General features: G+C 34.4%; 1 protein-coding gene across 1 annotated transcript in view; it reads right to left on the bottom strand.

Moving 5' to 3' along the window:
* The window catches only part of ANKRD13C (ankyrin repeat domain 13C), an 88,175-nt gene that overhangs the window by 33,707 nt on the left and 29,974 nt on the right, over positions 1-24,494 (bottom strand). The window contains exons 3-7 of the mRNA XM_046645275.1: positions 21,990-22,094; positions 12,221-12,306; positions 10,979-11,024; positions 6,428-6,494; positions 1,995-2,139 (exon numbers count right to left, since the gene is read on the bottom strand). Coding sequence (XP_046501231.1) covers positions 1,995-2,139; positions 6,428-6,494; positions 10,979-11,024; positions 12,221-12,306; positions 21,990-22,094 — 449 coding nt within the window. The remainder of the gene's footprint in view (positions 1-1,994; positions 2,140-6,427; positions 6,495-10,978; positions 11,025-12,220; positions 12,307-21,989; positions 22,095-24,494) is intronic.

Below are 24,494 nucleotides of genomic sequence, written 5' to 3' on the forward strand. Positions count from 1 at the left end.
GCAAATACTTCAGAGAAGTCTAATAAATAGAGGGTTGAAACAAGTATATTGATTTTAGCACTGGACTCAAAATGAACGTCATCGAAAACCCAAACCTATTCCATTTTCCAATGTCCCAATTCTATCAGTGGTGCCACCATCACTCCACTACACTCATCCTTAAATCTTTCCAATTCCTAATTCACTACAAACTATTAGCAAGTCCTTTTATTTCATTCTTGGGAATGTAAATCATACGTTCTCTTTCTTAATTATTCACTACATCATCCTAGTAAAGATCCTCATCACCTCTCAACTGTAGAACTGTAAAAACTTCTCACATAATTTCCCCGCCTCCAATCTGTCCCTTTCCCAATCCATCTTGCATACTAACTGTGTGATCTTGGAGATGTCATTTAACATTTATTAAGCCTCAATTTTCTCATCTGTAAAATAGAGACAATAAAACTACTTACTTTGACAGGTTATTTTAAGGAGTTAATGAGAAGAGCTGTAAAGCACTTAAATTCTAGTCCCAAAATGCTGGCAATTAATGCTTAACTATGATAGTAATTGATATACACTATTAATACAATATCACTGTCTATAGAACCTAGCAGTGTCTAGCGTTTATTACATCCTTGATAAATGTTTGAGAGAGTAAGGGAGGGAAGGAGGGAAAGTGCAAGAAATATATAAGATTAATTCACTTAAATTACTTTTGGATCGTATCAATACCTTGTTTAAGAATCTATGACTCTCTGTTGCCACCTACAGCAGACCATAAGTTATGTTAGCTGGCTTTTTTTTTTTTTTTTTTTGAGGAAGATTAGCCCTGAGCTAACATCTGCCACCAATCCTCCTCTTTTTGCTGAGGAAGACTGGCCCTGAGCTAACATCCATGCCCATCTTTCTCTACTTTATATGTGGAACACCTACCACAGCATGGCACGACAAGCAGTGGGTAGGTCTGTAGCCGGCAAACCCCAAGCCACCAAAGCAGAACGTGCGAACTTAACCGCTGCACCAGTGGGCCGGCCCCTATCTGGCTTTTAAGGCCTTCCAGAAACCATGTTCCCAGGCTCAATAAGAGAAACCTTCACTGCCGTCAGGCCTCTTTTCTGTTTCCTAAACCAACCATTCTCATTCCTACTTCCCTCATTTTATTCATCCTGTTTCCTCCACAAGGAATGACTTTGATTCTTTTCCTCCTCCAATCTAAATCTTCATTGCTCAGCGCCAGTTAGAAAACTATTTACTTCAATAGTACACGTACATCTCATCAACAGATACGATAGCAGGAAGGTCTAATCTAAGAGATGTTGAGGAAGGAGCCACAAGACGTGGTGAATGACAAGGTGGGGAAATAATAAAAACAAAATAAATGCAACAGTGACAAAACAAAACGCTGACTTTGTAGGACTATCAATATATAGATTCTGGAAAAGCTTTTTCTTTGGTTTATAGCAGGGAAGGGACATTCAGGGAACAAAGGATAACGATAATGGTGCATATGGTTTTTCAGTGGTGTTTGTCAAGGCAACACCAACATGCAGATACGATGTGACAGAAAGAAGAATATTTTGTACTCTAAGAGGGAGAAGACAGAAAAAAGAAAGGTACCCATAGAGTTAGGAAAAGCAGAAGAGTACAGAGAGAGCTAACAAAGTTGTTCATATTACTGAGATAGAGATGGTCAGCAACATTAAAAGAAACTAAGGTTGCAAGATAACAAATGGTGAAAGGGCCAGCACAGGTTCAATAAACAAGAACTAAGAGAAGTTGGAGTTCATTTAACTAGAGTGAATTTTAAGCAAACAGACTCAATGGATTGGTCAGGATTGAGACCAGATGATAAAATTTTTTTAAAAAGCCAGTGGTAAGGAAATGAAAGCTTTGGTAATGAACCACCTCAATTATACTTGCCTTTTAAAACAATTACACTGAGGCTTGGTTGCATACGTAGGCTTTTTTTTAAACCACTTAGAGGAATACTGATAAGACAACATGCTCACCTCATGATGTATTCGCTGATAAACTTTTTGTTCATTGTCTAATACTACAAAAGATTCAGAGGGTGCCGCATCCCCATTGAAAATGAAGCTTAAATCCCCTCGTTGGCACTTCATGTCAGTAAAGTCTATGAGAGTAGTGTCAAGCCTGTGAAAGATGGGTAGATGAGAAATTCTGACAAATAAAATTTCGATAAAACTCTACAATAATTAAACAAGCTTTATTCCTTCTAAACTCAAACCAAGATAATAATACCATATTTCAAAGTCAAATTTAGAGATAAAAGCTAAATTTAAAATATCTTATTAAAAAACATCAAAAGAATAATTAAATATATATTCCATTTTACCTATATTTCATTTTTCTGAATACATACTTCATTAATCCAGCAAGAAAAAGCCTGCTTCCTCATCATTGAAGCATTTACCTAACTGTACCCTTATTCCCTACCATTTCCCTTACTGTACCAACTGCATAAAAGTTACTTCAACTGGTAAGGGCAGAAAAGGAAAGCAGACCTGTCTAACATTCTTCAGTCCCTGAAGACCACGGTGCTAGCTCAGCAGAGTGCCTAAGAGGGGCACAGCAAAGGGTGGACCACATTATTGGACTAAGGACTATGTGTCTACAGTCTCGCCTTTTTGATCTCCATCTATGCCTTAGCCCGAACCATCCAGTACCAAAACTTACTTCATCCTTCAACTTGACAAACCATTTAACTTAATCCAAATTCTTGGCCTTTCTGTTTGACTTCCCAGATTCCGATTAGCATTCTCTTTCCCAGAATTCTCCTTTCCAACATCCCCGCAGCCTGAGATCATTGTGGATTATGGATCATTCCTATGTCAAATACTCACGGATTCATACACTTTTGGGTTTATTGTGCTCTTTGGTAACCAAGATCTGTCATGGTCTAGCCCAATGTGTTGGTCTCACATAAACTCCACAAATCACTACTTGCTGAAATTAGGAAGAATACTGTAATGGAAAAGTTTCCAAGTACCCTGAAGTGCTTTAATCTCGCACAAGGCTTCGTAGGAGATCACCACATCAGGATCTCTCTGACTGGCTGCTGAAAACACAGTCCTTAATCTAAGAAATGGGTTGACCCAGCTGTTAAGAAATGCTGATCACACCAAAGGGAAGTGCTTTAACCCTTTGTGAGAGACCCACCCTGGCTACTGAGTTTCTAAGACAACTATATGTATTCATTACTTTGCAGGTTTTTCAGTTCTCATACCAGACAAGGCAAAGTAAGTGGGCATTCTTGGTTTTCCTACACAGAAAAAGCTGAGAAATGAAACATATCTCACATGCTGTTATCAAAAGAATAACTAGGGTTACATATAATTTATCACCAAAACTAATACCTTTTAAAAGTGAAGGTGATACTATTAATAGTTTTACCAGGACAACAGAAATGACCCAGAGCAAACAGGGAAGTACGTTACCTGACATATAAGGGGCTCTTTGCTGAGCCATGTAAAATATACACATCCCTCAGAATCAAATCAAGAAGTGCCAAATAGAGCAAGTCACCAACTCCCATAGGAGTGAACCCTGCCTGCTACCTTATAGCTGAATTCTAGCTCCTGGTCCAATTCTAGTGCCTACTACTATACACTAAACACATCCTGCTATTGCTTGTACATGTGGGATAAGAGAAAATAATGCTAATAAAAGGGGCTCGTCCCTTACCTCTATAAAATGCAGGCTACTGACAGTGTCAAAAAGGAACAGATCATTTGATATAAGTGGCCTATTTGGACTCCAAGCTTCAGCTACCAAGGAACTCTACACCCCACATAAAAGAAGAAATGGGCCAGTACAGTCTTCTGCCTCCTTCCCTTCTTGCCCATTCTGGGTGGATGGTAGTGGGCTGCAAGGGGTGGGGGTGGGAATAGTGAGGGAAGAGATGCACAAAGAGACAGAGAGACAAAGACAGACTGACATGGTGACATTTGAGTTCTTAGATCTAGTCACACCTAAAATCTGTAATAAAGTCAATTTTTATTTCACTTGTGTTTTTATAATTTGCAGCTGAAAGAGAACTATCTAATACATCTTCTGCAATATCCCTGACATATTAGATGGCCTACTAAGCTGTATCACAATACTTATAATGATATAATTTATCATGATGCTTTTTTAAGGTATTAACTAGTCTTGACTTTAAGCCTATGAGCCTAAATATTTTTTATTTTCCATGTAATATTTTCTATTTTTGCTATGTAGTTATCCAAGAAGAACAAAAACTTCTTTATACCAATGCAAAAATTTGAATAGAAAAATATTCTTTTTGAGATAAAAACTTGAAAAATGCCAAGTAACACAGAAAAAGGAAACAGAGCCTTCCCTTGAGACAAAAGCCTGAAACGAGGCAAAGTTTGCATGATCATTTCACTCAGTAGTTACACATTACCTCATCATTACTAATATTAATAGTGAAAGTATTTGTTAGTATTCTCAACAATAAAGTTGCTCATATTTTCCAATTCCTACTAAAGTATTAATTTCTCCTTGAGATCAGAGAAGATATTTTAAATGATCACATGGCTGTCACGAGATACAAGCAAACTTTAAAGATTTCCTTGGACATAATTTAAAATTCAACTTCATTTGAAGTGATTTTTAAAAAAACTAATCATCTCATGATGTTCAAATTTGAAAGTTTTTATTTAATGTTAACAGGTTTTTTTTCCTTAAATAGATTCTTGTCATCTATGTAAAAAACCCTTTGCCATCCATCCTAAAAGCTAGCCTCTCCATTAATCTGGTAAAGCCTCCTTGGGAAGAGAGCTTTAGAACCTACCACCTTTCTCCTCATCTTCAGCTGCTGGTAAGCCCCAGGTCTGAGTGTCTTGCTAAATTACAGTAGCTTCCCCTCAACCTACATTCTCTGACACAACTATTCTCCTTCAGGCTTTTATTCTCATGTCTCTATTTTAACCATTTTGTGGTTTTATTATCTATATTTGTTATGAAATATGCATCATATCATTTACTTTTAAAAGTCATATATTAATGTGAAACAATTTTTTAAAAGAAAGAAGTTCCTTTTTTCCTAAATCTAAGAATCAAACAGAACTAAAACCAACCATTTTTTAAAGTAGCACATGGAAGATAATACTATTCTCCTACATTAACTACCACCTTTGGCAAGCACTCACATTAAACATTTTTAAGTTGATAATTCTTTGATGAAACCGTACTATATTGCTAACAATAGGCTGCTGAATTAAATCTACACCATTATTAAATCCTTTCCTAGTTTTTCTTCTACATTTTTCTATATTTTCCAAGGTTTCTATAATGATCATGAATTTAATGTGCATGAGCACTTTCACAATTAGAAACATCTGAGGTGGTTATTTTTTAAAAACAAAACCCAGAAACTTCTATCTTAATCAAATTCTATTGCTTGAGAATAACTACCCTAGAACTCACTTCCAGCTAAAGGTTACCTCTTCACTGTAATTCAACATATTGCATAATAAATCTCGTAAAGAGGTTGATTTTTTTAAATTCCTGCCTTGTGACATGGTAAGAACTGACTGGAAGTCAGAGGTCCTGGCTCAGCCACTAATTCACAATATGCTCTTGTAAAAATCACTTCACTTCTCTGAACTTTATCATCTATAAAATGAAGAGATTATATGAGATAATCTCTCAAGATTATTTCTAGTTCTAGACCCTTACATATCCAAATTAATATTCTGGAAATATATAAAGACATAGATATAAAAAATTTTATAGATATATAATTTATAAATGTAGTAATACATACGTATATCTATGTTAGTTGGCGTATTTACTAGCATTATATATGGCCTTCATACATTTAACTTATAAACATACCTATATTAATATAAAGCTAAAGATCTAAGGAATGATAGAAGTAAAATTCTGAAATCAGTAAAAACAGATTTTCCATCAGATCCAAACATCAATCTTAGTTTTAAAAGGGAATAGAAGAAAATTAAAATTAGCCTTAAAGTGTTCCACTAGAATGGATAGATAAGTGAATAGACGAATGGACAGAGGCATGGATGGGTAATTAGATGGGGAAGGGTAGAAGGGGGATGGAGAAGAAAAGGACAAGAGTTGGGTCTTCCTTATGTGTGCATTATTCCTTAAAAAGCCAGGATTAGGCAGATGACCATCCTAAATCTTCTCAGCATTATATCATGACCTTCAGAGTCTGCCTTCTAGATCGTCTGTAGTTGAATAAGAATAATACTTTGTTTTTGTCAAAACAATATGCCTTTGGTTGCTGATCTGTAGTAGGTCTCAAATGAGATAAAATATTGTGAATATTTTAAAGTATGTTTAAGTTATAAAATACTACATCTAAATGTAAGATATTACTACAGAAAGAAAAGCTTCCTCTAAATCTCAATTTTCTGTTACTCAGAAAAAAATCAAATCACCTTACCTGATATTGATACCTTGTTTGTATATTTTACATGCATCAGAAGGCAGAATTCGGGAAAGCAAAGGCACTGTATTTTTAAAAAGAAAAGGTAAAAGATAACCACCTAAAGTTCTAAGGTGTTACAAATTTTTAAATTAGAAGAATAATGTAAACATTTTACTAATTCATGAAAATTGTAATAATTTCCTTTAAAATTGTACTTTTCCACTTAATATATAAAGCAATTCTGAGCAACTTCAAATGTCTACTATTTAATTGTAATCACCCACCACACTGGACCCCTATCCAACCACCAATAAACACATACAAGAGTAGCAGAGTTGATATGATGCCACTCTTAGGTACATATTGCAGGATATTATTACAGATAAGAAAACAGTGCCCTATGGTGGTAACCAGATGGACCTGGATCCCATCTCATCCTTTAAATATAATATGATTAAATAGCAGGAAAGTAATGCGTATAGTAGAAAGAGACACTTTAAAGCTAAGCAGTTGAATATGAGTTTAAATCCCAAATATGTAACTTTGGCTACTTAAGCTCACTGGACCTCAGTTTCAAAATCTATAAAATGGAATCATACTATTTACCTATAGTTTTCTACATTCCAGTGTTGCTCTTATTCATATCATAAGCTATATTCTGATTGTTTTTTATTATTTACTATCTGCTATATTTTAGGGAAATACAAGTTATCTTATGGATGAATAAATCTGTATAACAGGCTATAATAAACTACCACATACAAAAAAAATTCAAACTCAAAATTCTTGAAATTAAGATCATATCACATGTACATGCGTATGATAAGTGTGTGTGTGTATAAGATATATTACATGTATATTTTACAATATCCAGTGTTTTAAAAAAAGGTGATAAATCAAACTAGGTTAGAAAGAAACAAAGACTTTTGAGAAAATGAAAGCCTAGTTTTTCAGTTAACTTTTTCAAAAGCATCAATATTTTCTATGTAACATTAAAGGTACACCTACTATATCAATGCCTTTTTTAACTCCTTCAAGGTCATTTAATCCAAAATGATTTCTAGCATTGAAGATAGTTTTCTAGACATTTTATTGCACAAAAATAAGAAATTTTACTGCACAGAGGGAATACCAACTAAGAGTTAACCCTAGTCAAAACATATAAAAAAATCATTTTCTGATAAAATGTTTCCTTATATGAAACACTGGAAGTTGAGAGGAACAGTAATAGTATAGATGTAAATGACCAAGCTCTTCTTTCATGCTCATTAATTGAGACCGAGTTTTCCTGTCCTGAAATATTTGGTATAGCATGAAAAAGATGATCAGAAGACAGAACTCTAAGTTAATTTCATTTAGCTTAATTTATTACATCTTTTGAATTACTATGGTAACCTAAAAAAACAAAATTTAGAATCATATCAAAATCTGAATCTGATTATCAAAAATCAGAAAAGGAGGAAGAGAGGAAAGCAGAGAGAAAATAAGAAGCTTGGAAGTAATTTTTCATAAATCATTTCAAAAATTATTTCACAAATAAATCCCAAGAAAATAATCTAATGCAGTAAAGAAAAAAGCCACTTAGAAATAAAACAAGGAGAATTGTAGAATATGTTTGTAGTAATTGAAAATAATGTTTCTGAAGAACATTTAAAGATGTTAACCTTGTCTATGTAAAACAATAAACAGGATATGAAAAAAAAGAAGCTTGGAGATTGAGAAGCAAAAGTTAAGAAAAAAAAGAAAGAAGAAGTATCGAGCAAAAAAAGATTTCTGCTAGATTCTAATGCATTCCAAAAATAGAGCAATTTGCATTGTCCCAATTCTGTGACGACTTTTACCTCCCCCATGTAAATTGAACAATTAAGCTCTCTATATCTTATCTCAGCATAATCTGAGATTCTAACACAGTACTCCAAAGATAGCATAATTCACTGAGCTGAAAAATGAAGAGTTTCTCAATTTTAATTTTGGGTTTGCTATCACTTACTCCCTGATTTTAAGAAGAGTTTCTAGGCCTAATGTTTTGCATCTATGATATGCAAATAACAGTCCCAAATACAGGATGGATATTCTGTAGATTATGAGATAAAGAAATAAAAAGCGATTAGTTTTTCTGCTGAAATGTGTCATATGCACAACACTAAATTTGAAGTAGTCAGTATGATACTATAAATTATTTAACACTTTACAGTGTATAAAGGGCTTCCTTAAAAAACATTTCACTTCATCCACACCAAAACCAAAGTCTGCAACAGACAGAGCAGTTATTATTGTCCCCATTTTAAAAACGAATATATTGAAGCTCTGAAAAGTTGTGTGATTTGCCATGTCTAATAGTTAAGAACCAGGACTTCTGATTCCAACTCAAAGCTTTTTGATACCTAAAAACCCAAGCAGGAATAGGTTAGTTGCCTTCAGGCTTGCCATTAACCAGGTCTGAGGCTACTTTCAGCCAAACGCTGAATGCAGCAGAATAGGGAAGAGAAGAGTGTGCATGCTCCACTACTCCTAGATTAAACTGAACCCTGGATTCTCAATATTTCTTAGCCTCCCCTTATTTCTGGATTGCTTTTTTTGTTTTTAAATTAGGGGTTTTGACAAGGGGAAGAAACATGCCTACTCTAGAAAAAAACCTTGATAATCGAATCTAATAATAGAGATTATCCAGTGTTTTTAAATCCAAAGTGTCTAAGCTAAATCTAGTCAATGAGTTTTAGTTTTTAGAATTACATGACTTCTAACCATGAGATGTTAATAGTTTTGACATGAAATCAGTAAAATCCTTTATCAACAATAAAACACATGGCTTACGTTTTGTATCAAAGTCAAGTTTTCAAAGAAGCGATACTTTCAACAAGTACCTGAGTGGTTGCATCACAAATTTGATTATGCAACATTTATAATGTATTTATAGACATATGCACAATTTCAGGAGTGATTAATGTCCATTTCTATTACTTCATATTACTGAAATGTCACTTTTAAAATATTTTAAAACATTTTGCTCAGCAAGATAAATTGACTATTTTAGAATTCAAACCACTAACAATTACTAAGAGAATCAGTTAAAGAGCCAATATACTCAAGGGACAACCTCAGTTTAAGATCACCAAGTAGGACTTGGTGTCTCTACAGATGGAAAAAAATGAGGTGAAAAACTAGTATTCAGGCTTCAGACCAATCTGAGTTGGAGCTATTTTATTACACAAAGCTACTACAAAACTCTTTTTCTCTCAGTGTTCTAGGACCCCGGGACTTCTGAAAGATATATAAAACATAAAGGCAAAGTAGGCCTATCAGAGTAACAAAATCATGTGTGATTTTGATGGAGCAAAAACTAGCCTTATGAGTTAGAGCTGTAACAATGTTGGAAAGAACTGATTACATTTAGGGATTAAAACTTTATATTCAGAAAATCTTAATCATCCATGCTGTACAGTATTCTGCAGCTGTTAAAAAAATAAAGTATTTCCTCATGAACAAATATGGTAAGATAATTAAGATACACAAAGTAATAATGACAAACTGTATAATTACATAATAGTATGATCCCATTTAAAAAAAAACTAATGCTGAGGCTATATATATGTATTTGTGTGTACATACACACACACAGTTTTGTAAGCACTCAAAAGGGTTTGAAAGTATTCACATGAAACATATACAATGGTTTCTATAGTTGGAAATATCTGATTTATTTTTATAATTATTTTATGATTTATTTTTATGATTATTTGGGGGATAAATATCACTTAGCATTCAAATATTACATCGTAAGAAATAATTCAGATGCTTTGAAAAACACATGTAAACTCATTATATGCAAACCTAGATATAGATTATATTTGAACAAAAATTTTTTAAAAAAAAAACAAAATTTGGTTGTTTTTGTAGTTGTTTAGTTAGTAAAGCAAAGGTCATTAGGATCAAACTTCCAATTTGGACATGAAGATTTTCTCCTTAAGTGGACTCATGTTTAAAATGGGGAGGGAAAACACTTAGCTTGCTAAGGTAAATCAATAAATGACTGTAAAATATTTAGCAATTCAGGTGCTTCATAAATAACTGGAACAGTGTGCAACCAAATAGTATGTTAAGACAGTGGCTATAAAGTATGCAATAAAATTGGCAAAAATGATTGAAAGACGATAAAATATACAAAAGTAAATAATGTTAACAAAATTCTTCACATTCAGGGTTCTAAGCACTGTATTTTGAAGTTCCTTAAATTCACTAATCTAATAATTCCATAATTATTCTTCTCTTCTCTCTGAAAATTCCTTATATTAAATTGTAATCATATTTAAACCTGCATTTTGTTAAAAAAAACCTTAAGACAACTTTCAATCTTAAAAATAAGAATTATGAAAGTTACTAATCACGTTAGGATAATTAAGTATTACTACAGAGCTTTGTAATCCTTATGTACAACATGATGAAAACTATTTAATTTTGCTGAGGGCAAGTATCAAATTTGTGATAACACTTCTAGATAACAGTAATTTTTGCACTGGTATTTCTGTATGCATACATATTTTATAGCAAAACATAGCACATTCTTACCCCAGCTTTGAAAATCCCAGTGAAGTTCTAGATAAAAGTCACCTAGCTGAGAAATGAAATAGAAATAATTACTGAATGCACCCTCGTTAACAGCTCTTATATCTACATAATAGCTTGCTTTTTTTAAAAAAGAATCTGTTATCATTAAAGGTCTAATGACAGGAATAGGGAATAATTCAATGTTTGGAGTTGGAGAAAGAAAAAAATATGGTTATTACTTAAAATAAAACATTACAGTAGCACACATTACTACACTTGTCTCCAAGGGAAAATACACACCACTATATATTTTATAAGAACATTTTAATCACACAGGAACATATCTGAAACTGACAATCATTTAGATTTGCATCAATAAATATTCCATTTCTCACCATAACCAAAATAAGTATTCTTGTAAAAATAGTTAATAACTTTAGAAGTGTTATAAAAAATGACATCCAAAATAATTATTTGCGTAGTCTCATAATGGTCTAAAAAAATCACCCACTGCAATAAAAACTTTTTTTCTATAAAGTGATAACATAAATTTACTAAATCTGGAATAATACGTTATCATATGAGATCTATAGGGAAAATTTTTATTTCATAAATTAGAAGCTACACACCAAAGACTGTAACTGTTAAGGGAATTATGATCAAATATTCTCAAAAAAAATTTATCTCTTGAGATCTCACAAGTGAAAAACAAAAGCACATCTAAAAGAAGACATATTCGTCATGATAGCTCTGTTTTTCTCCCACAGTTCTTTCAGGCATCAAAAGTACAGAGGAAGAAATAACAAAAACAAACCTCTCTCCCTTTCTGTACCAGCACACCCAGTTCTTACCATTATGAAGCAAGACAGACAAAAAGAGTTTTGTTATATAAAGAAAACGCAAACTGTTCCTGCTAGCAGCAGCGGCTTCAGCTCTTAGAGAATCTTCCATCCAATCCAAAGGACAAAGGAAAACTATTGCCATTAATTATGATTTATCTCTTTTTCTTAGAGCTCTTACTGATTGAAAGCAATAATTCTTTATCTACCTTCCTAGTTCAAACTAAATGGCACTTCCCATAAGATTACATTTATACATTATAATCAGAGAATTTTCTTAGGTCATTATTGCTTAATTCAAGCAGAAATTTTATCATTTCTTGACTCAATAATCAGTAAGAAATTATACTCTATTAAAAAAATTCTTAAAAGTACACATACAATTACTCTTTAGTTGCAAAATCAGCAAGGAAATATGGCTTACCTCTTTCAGGGCTTTTAATAATCGAGGTCGTTTTTCTTCAACACTTTCCCTGGACTGCTGCTTAAGCTTCCTTAAAAGAGCTGTAACTAAAGTTTAAATAAAAAAAAATTTTAATTTAAAATAAATTTCACTGTGCTAATTGTCCATTACACCTCAATAAAAAATGTATATAAGAACTAAGGAGCTTCTGTTGACTTAACCATTTTCTCTCTCCATCTAGCTGGTGTAGCTTCAATCTCAGGCTCCATCAATTTCATTACCACAATCAGTAACGTGAAACCGCCAGTCCCAATAGCAAACACCATTGTTCGTTTGATCTGTTCTTATCACAGAAGTACTTCTCCTACTGGCAATCCCAGTCTTAGCAGCAGATATTACCATACTACTTACAGATCGTAACCTAAACACTGCTTTCTTTGACCCTGCAGGAGGAGGGGATCCTATTCTTTAGCATATTTTACATCAGCCACTATAATTATTGCTATCCCCTCTGGCGTAAAAGTATTCAGCTGACTAGCAACTCTTCATGGAGGAAATATTAAATGATCACCAGCAATATTATGAGCCCTGGGCTTCATTTTCTTATTCACAGTAGGAGGCCTAACAGGAATCATATGGCCAATTCATCCCTAGATATTGTACTTCACGATACTTACTATGTAGTACAGCACATTTTCACTAGGTTTTATTGATAGGAGCAGACTTCGCTATTATAGGGGGATTTGTCCACTGATTCCCTCTATTCTCAGGTTATACACTCAACCCAAACCGAGCAAAAATTCATTTCACAATTATATTCATAGGCGTCAACAAAACTTTCTTCCCACAACACTTTCTCGGTCTCTCAGGAATACCACGACGCTACTCGGACTATCCAGACGCATACACAACAGGAAATACTATCTCATCTACAGGATCTTTCATCTCACCCACAGCAGCGATACTAACACTCTTCATAATTTGAGAAGCATTTGCATCTAAACAAGAGGTGTCAACAGTAGAATTAACTACTACTAACCTCGAATGATTACACGGATGCCCTCCACCATAGCATACATTCAAAGAACCTACCTATGTGAATCTAAAATAAGAAAGGAAGGAATCGAATCCCCTCTAACTGGTTTCAAGCCAATATCATAACCATTATGTCTTTTCAATAAAACTAGGTACTAGTAAAAATTACACCACTTTGTCAAAGTTAAGTTATAGGTTAAACCCCTATATACCTCTATGGCTTACCCCTTCCAACTAGGATTTCAAGACGCAACATCCCCTATCATAGAAGAACTCCTCCACTTCCACGACCCTACACTAATAATTGTATTCTTAATTAGCTCTCTAGTATTGTACATTATTTCATCAATACTAACAACTAAATTAACCCATACAAGCACTATGGAGGCCCAAAAAGTAGAAACCACTTGAACTATCCTGCCAGCTATTCTAATTCTAATTGCCCTGCCATCATTAGGAATCCTCTACATAATAGATGAAATCAATAATCCATCTTTAACCATTAAAACAATAGGCCACCAATGATACTGAAGCTATGAGTATGCAGACAACGGAGACCTAAGCTTTGACTCTTACATAATCCCTACATCAGACCTAAAACCAGGAGAACTTTTACTTCTAGAAGTTGACAACCGAGTAGTCCTGCCTATAGAAATAACTATCCGAATGTTAGTCTCATCTGAAGACGTCCTACACTCATGAGATGTTCCCTCCTTAGGCCTAAAAACAGATGCCATCTTAGGGCACCTAAACCAAACAATCATCGTAGCCTCACAACCAGGACTGTACTCTGGTCAATGCTCAGAAATTTGTGGGTCAAACCATAGCTTTATGCCCATTGTCACTGAATTAGTCCCACCAAAATGTTTCAAAAAATGATCTGCATCAGTGCTATAAAATCACTAAGAAGCTAAACAGCATTAACCTTTTAAGTTAAAGACTGAGAGTCTGAATCTCTCCTTAGTGATATGCCACAATTGGATGCATCAACATGATTTATTAATATTAAATCAATAATCATAACACTATTCATTGTATTTCAATTAAAAATTTCAAAACACTCCTACCCATCAAACCCAGAAATAAAAAACAAATCATCAAAACACACCACCCCTTGAGAATAAAAGTGAACAAAAATCTGTTCCACTCTTTCACTACCCCAACAATAATGGGCCTACCCATTGTTATTTTAATTATTATATTCCCAATAATTCCCTATTATTATATTTCACCACGCTTAGAAAACACCACTGGCTTATGATACAGTGATATATATAGATATAGGTATTGTGAATAAGTTAGTAAAAACTTTTAGTAAAACTGCTATGATCCCCAAGGAAAACTGGGAAGAGATACCTCAACATCAGCTTATAACATATTCACACTGGTTTTGCTACTTTTTAATTATCAGTAAGGATTTACCTGACTGAGCCAAGATTTATGAACCTCAGTCAGATGATACAATGTCCTGCTTTAACACTGACCTACAAGATCCCAAAGACAGCAGATCTCAAAAATCCCATTGGATACTACTGTACTAAAAATGTAATTATCTGCAATTCTTACCAGGTGTATCTGTTCTTTTTTCAGTAGAGGTTGTACTCTCACATACCACCAACATCACATGAGAAATACAAAAATGAATCCTATTGTCTATGAAAAGAACTTCTGAATCTAAGAAAACCTGAAGCCCTTGCAGCGTTTTCTCAAGTTACACACATGGCCTAAGTGTAAACCCCAACTTTACTGTTTATTAGCTGTGTGTAAGTGTGGACAAGTCACTTTATTTCCCTAAACTTCAGTCTCTTTTTTTCATTTTTCAAGTAAGAATAAAGAAAAATCTACTATCTACAGAGTTTTATATAGAGAGAGCTACTGTAAAAGCTCAATATAAATTGCTTACTACTATGCCTGCAATTAGGTAAATGTAATTGTTCTTTATTAGAATGAAGGTTTAAAACGGACTAGCAAAAATCAGTCAATGCCTAACATTTATTGAAATAAGGGAAAATATTAGAACTAAATGAAATTAACCTAGCAAAAGATAAGAAAATGGAAAAATGTGCATTAAGGGAAAAAATGCATATATCAATACATACTGATTTCCTCCTGGTCCTGACACGCTTCATATACATATATATATGTACATATACATAAAAGTACTATTATTTTTATTATTTTACAGTATGCATTCTTATAAACTACTTAAAGCCTTACGTGGAATACAGAAGCAGAAAGTGAAAAAAAGACAGAAAAGACGACAGTAGCAAAAGCTTGGATCAGATTTGTTTTGTCCACATAGGCCAAATTAGGAAAAGCCCAGGGAAGAATATGAAAAACAGCAGGACCTATTCTTAGTTTTAACCACAGGTCTAACTAAAGCCCCAATATATTTTAAAAAGCCAAAAGTCAAAGAGCAGTGTTTAAATTACTAGAAGTCTTTTGGAATAGAAGAGGCTGGGACACAGAAGTCAGGGAACACAGGACCTAGTCTCAATTACACTCTAGCTCTGTGACCCAGGTCAGTAGTTCCCAAATATAAAAGTCTACATTTCAGTGCTCAATTGTTCAAGTCCGGTGATATGCAGCAAAATAAAAAAACTGGGAACTAGGGTGAAGTTTTTTCTTTTCTTTCTTTCTTTCTTTCTTTTTTTTTTTTTTTGAGGAAGATTAGCCCTGAGCTAACTGCTGCCACCAATCCTCCTCTTTTTGTTGAGGGAGCCTGGCCCTGAGCTAACATCCATGCCCATCTTCCTCTACTTTATACGTGGGACGCCTACCACAGCATGGTGTGCCAAGCTGTGCCATGTCCGCACCCAGGACCCGAGCCAGTGAACCCCGGGCCACTGAAGCGGAACGTGCGCACTTAACCGCTGCGCCACTGGGCTGGCTCCAGGTTTTTTCTTTTAAATTATATACTTTTTTTTCAATTTAAGGACTACTCTTCCTACTATTTTGGGTTGAAAATGTCTTTTTTTAATGAAATGGTGAGTGCAGAAGAAAGCAGTTATCTTTTTTTGAAGTTCTTATATGTTAAAATGAAAAAGTTAGCTACTCTACATCAATCCTCAAATAAAATATTTTTCTGGTCTGTGAAATTCAAACAGTCTGAGAATCAATAACCAATAATCATTAAGGTTCTTTATGGATTCAAATTTATATGAATCTAGCTTACCTTCATGTTTGTTATAATTTAACTTTAATATCAAAGCTACTTTACCCAAATGTAGTAGAATTCTTTTTATAATTCTTCTCCACTCCAAGCTCAAATACTTTAATAAATCTTTATTTAATCTACCTTGCCTTCAAATTGAAACAGACCTCTGCTGAATATAAAGAATAGAAAGAACTCATTTCCTAGATAAAAAAAGTATCTTAATAAAAAGTAGAAGCCATACATTTTTTTCACCAACTAAATATACTGTAACTGATGGAAGGCATTCAGTAAATAACAGAAAATTATGTTAAAATGACCAAACATTATTAAATGGGTAGTAACAACTATATATATAGTATAGTAATATATGCAAAGAGATTCTTGTTCTATGAGATGTCACACTAAAAATAACATCAACTCAAACTTTCTTATGGAAGTAGAAACAAACATTCAGAATGCAATTATACAAAATTACAAGTATGTTTTGGGGGGATCAGTATTTGTACTCCCATGTCATAAGAATCTCATTAACATTGATTGATAATGAAGATAAAATTAGCTTTAGAGGATTTGGATGCTATTAGAATTCATACAAAAACTCAAACGAAGAACTCCAATTAACCACAACTCATTTAAACTTTCTCTTTCCTTCTTCTCCCATATAAAGCATGTTTTTTTTTTTTCTGGTGAGGAAGTTTGGCCCTGAGCTAACATCTGTGGCAATCTTCCTCTAGTTTGTATGTGGGATGCCCCCACAACATAGCTTGATGAGTGGTGCATCGGTCCACACCCTGGATCCGAACCTGCAAACTCTAGGCCACTGAAGCAGAGCACACAAACTTAACTACTACGCTACTGGGCCCGCCCCCCATATAAAGTACTTTTAAAGTTTTCAGTGTGTTGTGCCTAAAGCTTTTGGAACCACACTCTATTGCTCCAAATATTACTTAATCTGTATCTTCTGCCCTCCACTTCCTTCCCATGCTTCAGTCTAATTATTTCCCACTTTTTACTTGGACAGTTCTCCCTGAATATACCACAGATAAACTCAAATGTGTAACACCAAATTAATTAAATCCTGTACTGTTCTTCTGCCTACAGTCTGTCCATAAATTAATTAATGAGATCACCATCAATCCAGGATAGAGACCTTGGAGTTACTCTGAATCCTTCTATGAGTACCCATATCTAAAAGATAATCAACCACCGTCAATTCTTTATCTTTCTAATCTATCCCTTACTTCTCTAAACACACTATCTTTTCTGTAAGTCAAGCTTACCACATTTGTTCTAAAGATTTTTTTCCTAAAAATTTCTTGCCTACCTATTCAATTAAGTCTTCAGGCTTACCAAATAATGTCAATCCCTGCTTTGAAGTCTTCTGGGGTTTTGCAATGACTGGAGATTGAGATTAAAACCTTGAATAGCACATAAAGCAGATCTCAGTGTGGCCCCTTTACCATTACAATTTCATCTCCCAAAACTACTCTTCACACCTTCGCACATGTTTGCCACATAGTCTCATTTAGGGAGCACAATGAAATGTACATTCTTCTCTAAAATATGCTTTGTTGTTGTTCACATTTCCACACATCCTGCTCCCATAAGCTAGAATGTTTTTACCTACTTTATTAACTCCTAAAATCCTTTGAGACTCAGCTCAAAAAACCAAACACCTCACCAAAAACAGAATTATTTTCTCCCTCATCTGTTTCATTCAAGTATTTTGTAAACACTCTGGAATGCTGCAGAATTCATTGGTCTCTCTCCCCAAACCAGGTTGAGTTCCTCAATATCAGAGCTAATGGCACATTCCCTACTATGTTTCTGATGCATCTGGTAAGTATTTAGAAGACAAACAGACAATCCCTGTCCTAAAGAAGCTTCCTGCCTAAAGGGAGTAACAGGTAGAGTTCTGACATAGCATATGGGCAGAGAAGGCCTCCTCGTCCTTGAGCTGAAGAATTATAAGGAGCTGGAGCAGAAGGGGTAGGGTGTATGAGTATGAGAAACTGAGAGGCAGGCAGAGTGACACACAGAAAGACGTGGAAAGAACAAGGTAAGAATGGAGATGGAAAAAGTTACAATATCATACTGGGTCTTTATAAACCAAGTTAAAGATTTTGGTCTTCATTCGAAGAATAGGAATTTTTTTAAAGGGTTTAAATAGGACAGTAATATAACCAGAAAAGGAAACTAAAAGAAAATATAACAAAATATTAACAGTGACTATCTCTAAGTGAAATTATTTTCTTATTTTTTCTCAATAATTTCCCAATTTTCTACAATGAATGTCATACTTTCTTCTTTTTTTTTTTTTTAATTCTTTTTGTGTGTATGTGTGTGAGGAAGGCTGGCCCTGAGCTAACATCTGTTGCAAATCTTCCTCTTTTTTTTTCTCCCCAAAGCCCCAGTACATAGTTGTATATCCTAGTTGTAGGTCCTTTGAGTTCCTCTATGTGGGACGCCACCTCAGCACGGCTTAATGAGCGGTGTGTAGGTCTACATCCAGGATCCGAACCAGTGAACCCCAGACCACCAAAGTGGAGTACGTGAACTTAACCACTAGACCACCGGGCCGGCCCCAGTCATACTTTCTTATAAGAAAAAATATTCTAAGTTTTCAGCAACTCAAAAGAGCTATGATAAATAAAAATCCTAATACAATACTTCTCAGAAAAATTTTAGTTCTTGCTTAGTCTCAAATTTTCTTTGCAGTTTTATTCATATCTTCATTAATTCATCGAGCTAACGTATGTACCAGGCACTGTTGTAGGAGCCAGAGATAAAAGGATGAATAAGATAACCTGTACATGACTTGAGTTCTCACAAAGCTTATATCATCAGGATACAGAGTAGGGAACAGACATTGAACAATTAACTAGAAGTGTGCTGAGTACTGCAAAGGAAACAAGTGGACTGCTTTGAAAATGCATAAGAAGGAAATTTAATCAACTCCAGGAGTTGAGGAAAGGCTTCTCTCAGAAAGAAATAGAAAGTTGAAACCCAAATGAAGAAGACTGCCAGCTCCTGATAACACTGCATACCAACATGGACTGCCATCTCTTTCCCACCAAACTAACTTTTGATATGCTACAAAAATTAGATAGAGGCTGACAGAATTTCTAGAACTAGCATAATGTAAATATTCTTAACGTAAATCTCTACAAACTATGAGCAACTGCTGGAAAGACAAAAGAGAGCTAGGTCTCAGTGTGGATAAGAAACTAGAGCCATCCAGATCAGAGGAAAGCTGGGGACCAGGGTGAGAGGGATGAGTTGGGAAAAGCTTTTATGTTATACCCATATCTCCCCCGACACTGGCATAGACTGATCACTGTTCACCAGGTGATCACTGTAAGGCAGAGAAGCAACATAATCTTGAAATCTATTAATTTTAAAGTGAAATAATTCTAAATAGTCTGACAAGTAGTTTAGCAGACTCTCGTGGTTCTGTAGCACAAAAACATCAGCAGAAATCAGACCAAAGATGACAAACAGGTCAAAGTTTTCACTAATAATTTATAATATTAGATTATCTATGAGTTTTCAAAAAAAGTAATTTTCTACGCCCAGAAAATTGTAATGTAACACGAGTTAAACAATCAAAAACTTAAATCATAGTACTGAAAATAATTTCAAAGTGTAGACATGTTTAACACCATTATAAATACATTCACATTAATATTTCTAAGTATATACCATAAGAGTTGTTGAAATAATTATCCTTTAAGTTAGTAGTTAAATATTTCTGTTTCATGTGATATGAAGTAGTAAAAATATAAGCACTGAGCAATTATGATAAATAATTATGTAACGATTGGCAATGGGATACTATTCAGAATGTGCATTTAAGACATCACTTTATACAAGAAAATCACTTTAAAAACAGATCTCAACTACTATGGGCCTCACTCTTGTACATTAAAATTTATTGCTAAATATCCAGTAATGGATTTTTCAAGAAAACTCTGTTTCTTGGTCTTTCCAATAGATTATGAATTCCTAAATGGCAGAGCCCATGTCTTCATTCTCCACATCTTACTATATACATATGCTTTATAGTAAGGACTCAGTAAATATTCACCAATTCTAAATAAAATAATACTTGAAAGTCACATAAATTTTAGTGTGGGTCAGAAACCGAGCAGCCCACCTGATCTCTCCACTCTACTAATAGGTTAGAAACATCAGAGAAAGTTCCTTCAGACCAGTTGCTGAAACTAAATTTTAATCCTTTCTCAGTTTCCTAGATCTGTATATTTTTATCTTTTCCTTGAAATAATTCTAGAAAGTATGGTTTCTTTTCTCATAAGGGTCTCTTGATGTTTGTCGATTAGGAACAACTCTCAATAACAAAAACTATAACTACTCATATAGTTGTGAAAATATCACAATTTCATCTCACATTAAATCTTAAGCTCAAATGTAACTTCACCATTAAAAGTTACCCAAGGTATTCAGAAAGTCCACAAAGTTGTAATATGTAGATTACATACAAAGCTAAAACATAAGAAAGAGCCCATAAGAGCCCAAAACTTAGCATCAAAATAAGACTAAATCTGGGGCCAGCCCAGTAGCGTAGTGGGTAAGTTCACACGCTACGCTTCGGCAGCCCAGGGTTCTCCAGTTCAGATCCCAGTGTGGACTCATCAAGCCATGCTGTGGTGGCGTCCCACATACAAACTAAAGGAAGACGGGCACAGACATTAGCTCAGCGACAATCTTCCTCAAGCAAAAAGAGGAAGACTGGCAACAGATGTTAGCTCAGGGACAACCTTCCTCACCAAAAAATTAACAAACAAGTAAGACTAAATCCATGTAACATCCTGGCAGTCTTCAACATTATACATTTCTTTAATAAAACTGCCAAAAATTTTTATTGTTCCTTCTACAAAACTAGATTTAATTGATAACTTTCAGCTTCAAATTTTAAAAAGATACTATTACCAGAAAGATAATATTCTCATTCATCCAGATTTAAGTTTTATAAATTTTTTAACTATTGAGATGTGCTTAACAAAAATAAGACCCGTATATGAAGTTGAAAAAGAAAAATTCAGGGTAGGAGGAGGGAGACTGGAATAACTGAACACTCTGATATTGTGAAAAAGCATGTGACATCTTTTGGAAATTCTCATTTAAAGACTAAAACAAAATAGAGACAGACTTGTTCCTCGCTTGCAGCAAAGCCTATATCTAGCAATTAAATCAGATAGATAACTTATAACACACTGATTATTTTCAGTTTCAATTAATGTGCCAAATAATTAAGCAGTTGTCAGAAAGGACAGTTAGGTCTCAACATTTTTAGAAAGTCCTTCATTCTGAATGTTTAAAACAATTGAAGAACATCAGCAGGGCAGAATGCTGTAAAAGGAGAAAAAATAACAAACAACACACTTTTAAACATGATACCTCAATTCTTTTTGTGTACTACCCAATATTCAAGTTCCTATGTCATGAGTAATTCATATATAAATTTATAAATAGCTGCAAACTTCAAAGTACGGAAAGTTACACTAAATGAAAAATATTTCAAATGCATCATTTCATACTTTTAGAATATATCTCAACAACAGTGTTTATATTGCTTACTCATCTGTCTATCTCCATAGCTGATGGCTTCCGCCAGCGGGCTCCATCCCTGAGCATTTTTCACCTTTACTGGAGCATTGTGAGCCAAAAGTAAATGGGCACATTCTGAAACATACAGTGGTAATAATATGAAACATCATGCAATTTTTAGAATCTCTAAATATAAAAATCATGTAGAAATTCAAACAACCAAATTAACGTAAACAGATCTACAAAATAAATACTGTACTATGGAGAATTAAATAATTTTTTAAATTCCTATGTATCTAAGCCATGTTATTTCAGATCCTCAGATTCAAGAAGTATACATTCTATTACCAAAGAATAAACTGGGTCTCTCTGCAAAGAAAGCATCATCTTCCCTAATAATCCACCCTAAGAGGATTTTGAGAATGTCTCCATATTCTAAAAGATAACCCAAGAACCTCAAGGGTAGTTTACATCAAAATATCTACTATCTAATAAGACCCAAAAGAAGATTTGTATGTCTGTAATGGCAAATGGAGAGTTCATTATTTATTTCAGAAAAAAAAAATGCGTTTCCAAAAAGTATCAGTAATGGTTCCATAAACCCTTATTTTTCAAATTTTACAATTCCTTTAGTTCAGAAAAACACCCAAAAGGGTCAAAAACCTGTTTACGATTACAAGGAAAAATCTGGACAGTCTTTCTAGTAACTGAAAGAAGGCTAAGGTATAGACCCTTCTATAAGTTGAGGAAATATTTTTTCTTTTCTTTTTTTTTTTAAGGAAGATTAGCGCTGAGCTGCTGCCAATCTTCCTCTTTTTTGCTGAGGAAGACTGGCCCTGAGCTAACATCTGTGCCCATCTTCCTCTTCTTTATATGTGGGACGCCTGCTACAGCATGGCTTGACAAGCAGTGCCTGGGTCTGCCCCCAAGATCCAAAACAGTGAACCCTGGGCTGCCGAAGCAGAACGTGCGAACTTAACCTCTGCACCACTGGGCTGGCCCCTTGAGGAAATTTTTTTTAAAATTCAAAATAAAAAATATATTAACAGGCAAAAATATTCAAAACTGAGACTCATCATTCATTCAATCATTCACCAAATATTGACCAAGTGCTTATTATATGCCGTTTCTAAGTACTAGATCCTGGTACTTAGAAATGTAATAAGATATAATCTTACTACATTTATACTATGTAGTACTTAGAAATAAGCAGTAAGAAGAAAGTTAAGGTATTGCTATCAGAGAGCTTACATCCTTTGTTAGAAGATAATAAGTAAACTAATAAGTAAAAAAAAATCAGATAATGCTGGTAAGTGCTCTGAAGGAAATAAGGGTGTTATGACAGTGTAATGCAGGTGAGCTGAGGTCGAGGAAGGATGGCCCTTCTTTAGCACTATTTCTAGTAATAGAAGGAATATCTACCTATACTAGCAGGAAATTTTCAGAATAAAGTAAAATAAATACAGAAGAAGTTTCACAGAGGTGTTTAAGAAAGTCTGCTGGCAGCATATAAAAATATATGTACAAGAATGTTTATTTTAGCATTGTTTAATAATGGCAAATATACTGGAAACTACGTGGATATCCTTCATAAGGGAATGACTGACTAAAGAATGATACATCTACATCACTGGAGTAATATGCAACCATTTTTTAAGAAAAGAGTCATATTAAAAAGATAAAGGAGCCAGTTTAAATGGTCAGCCATGGCCAAACATGGGAAACTGAGCATCAGAAAGAATAATGACTAGCTATAATACATTAAACAAAAAATAATAGATACGCCCATGATGACAATCCAAAAATAAAAGAGGGCAATGATTTCTTTTTTACAGAAGAAAACCAGTTAAGAAATGGAGAAGAATGTAGACATAGAAGAATGACAGAAGAAATGTAGAAGGATAAAATTAGAAAATCAGCATAGTACCACCCCAATGTAATAACTGATTTAGGCAAAGGTCCTCAATGAATGCTAAAGCCGACAGGTAAAAGGCTATGTGCTGCAAAAGAGAATATTCACATGAACGCAAAGGATCATCCCAAGATTACTTACTAATTATAAAGAGATAAATGTTCCTTTACAGTGGAGATACATGGAGATCATCATCTTAAACAAGTCATCAAACTTAGCAGCATTAATACTGGGGTAACTTAACGTTGTACTTCCTAATGTAATGCAATATAAAGTTCATAACATCACCAATGCAGTATTCTTTCCAGAAATGTTTAACCTGAATCTGATCAAGCATCTACAGGTAATTTTCAACTCACAGAAACGACAGAGGATAAGGAACAAGTTAAATGACATCATGAGAAAATAATCAGGCAAATCCAAGACGAGGGACATTCTACAAGTTAACTGGGCAAGACTATTCAAAAAGTCAGGTACAGGGGCCAGCCTGGTGGCGCAGCAGTTAAGTTCGCATGTTCTGCTTTGGCGGCCTGGGGTTCACCGGTTCGGATCCCGGGTGCGGACATGGCACAACTTGGTACGCCATGCTGTGGTAGGCATCCCACATATAAAGTAGAGGAAGA

This window comes from Equus quagga, chromosome 18 (genome assembly GCF_021613505.1).
Source record: "Equus quagga isolate Etosha38 chromosome 18, UCLA_HA_Equagga_1.0, whole genome shotgun sequence".
Classification (NCBI taxonomy): domain Eukaryota; kingdom Metazoa; phylum Chordata; class Mammalia; order Perissodactyla; family Equidae; genus Equus; species Equus quagga.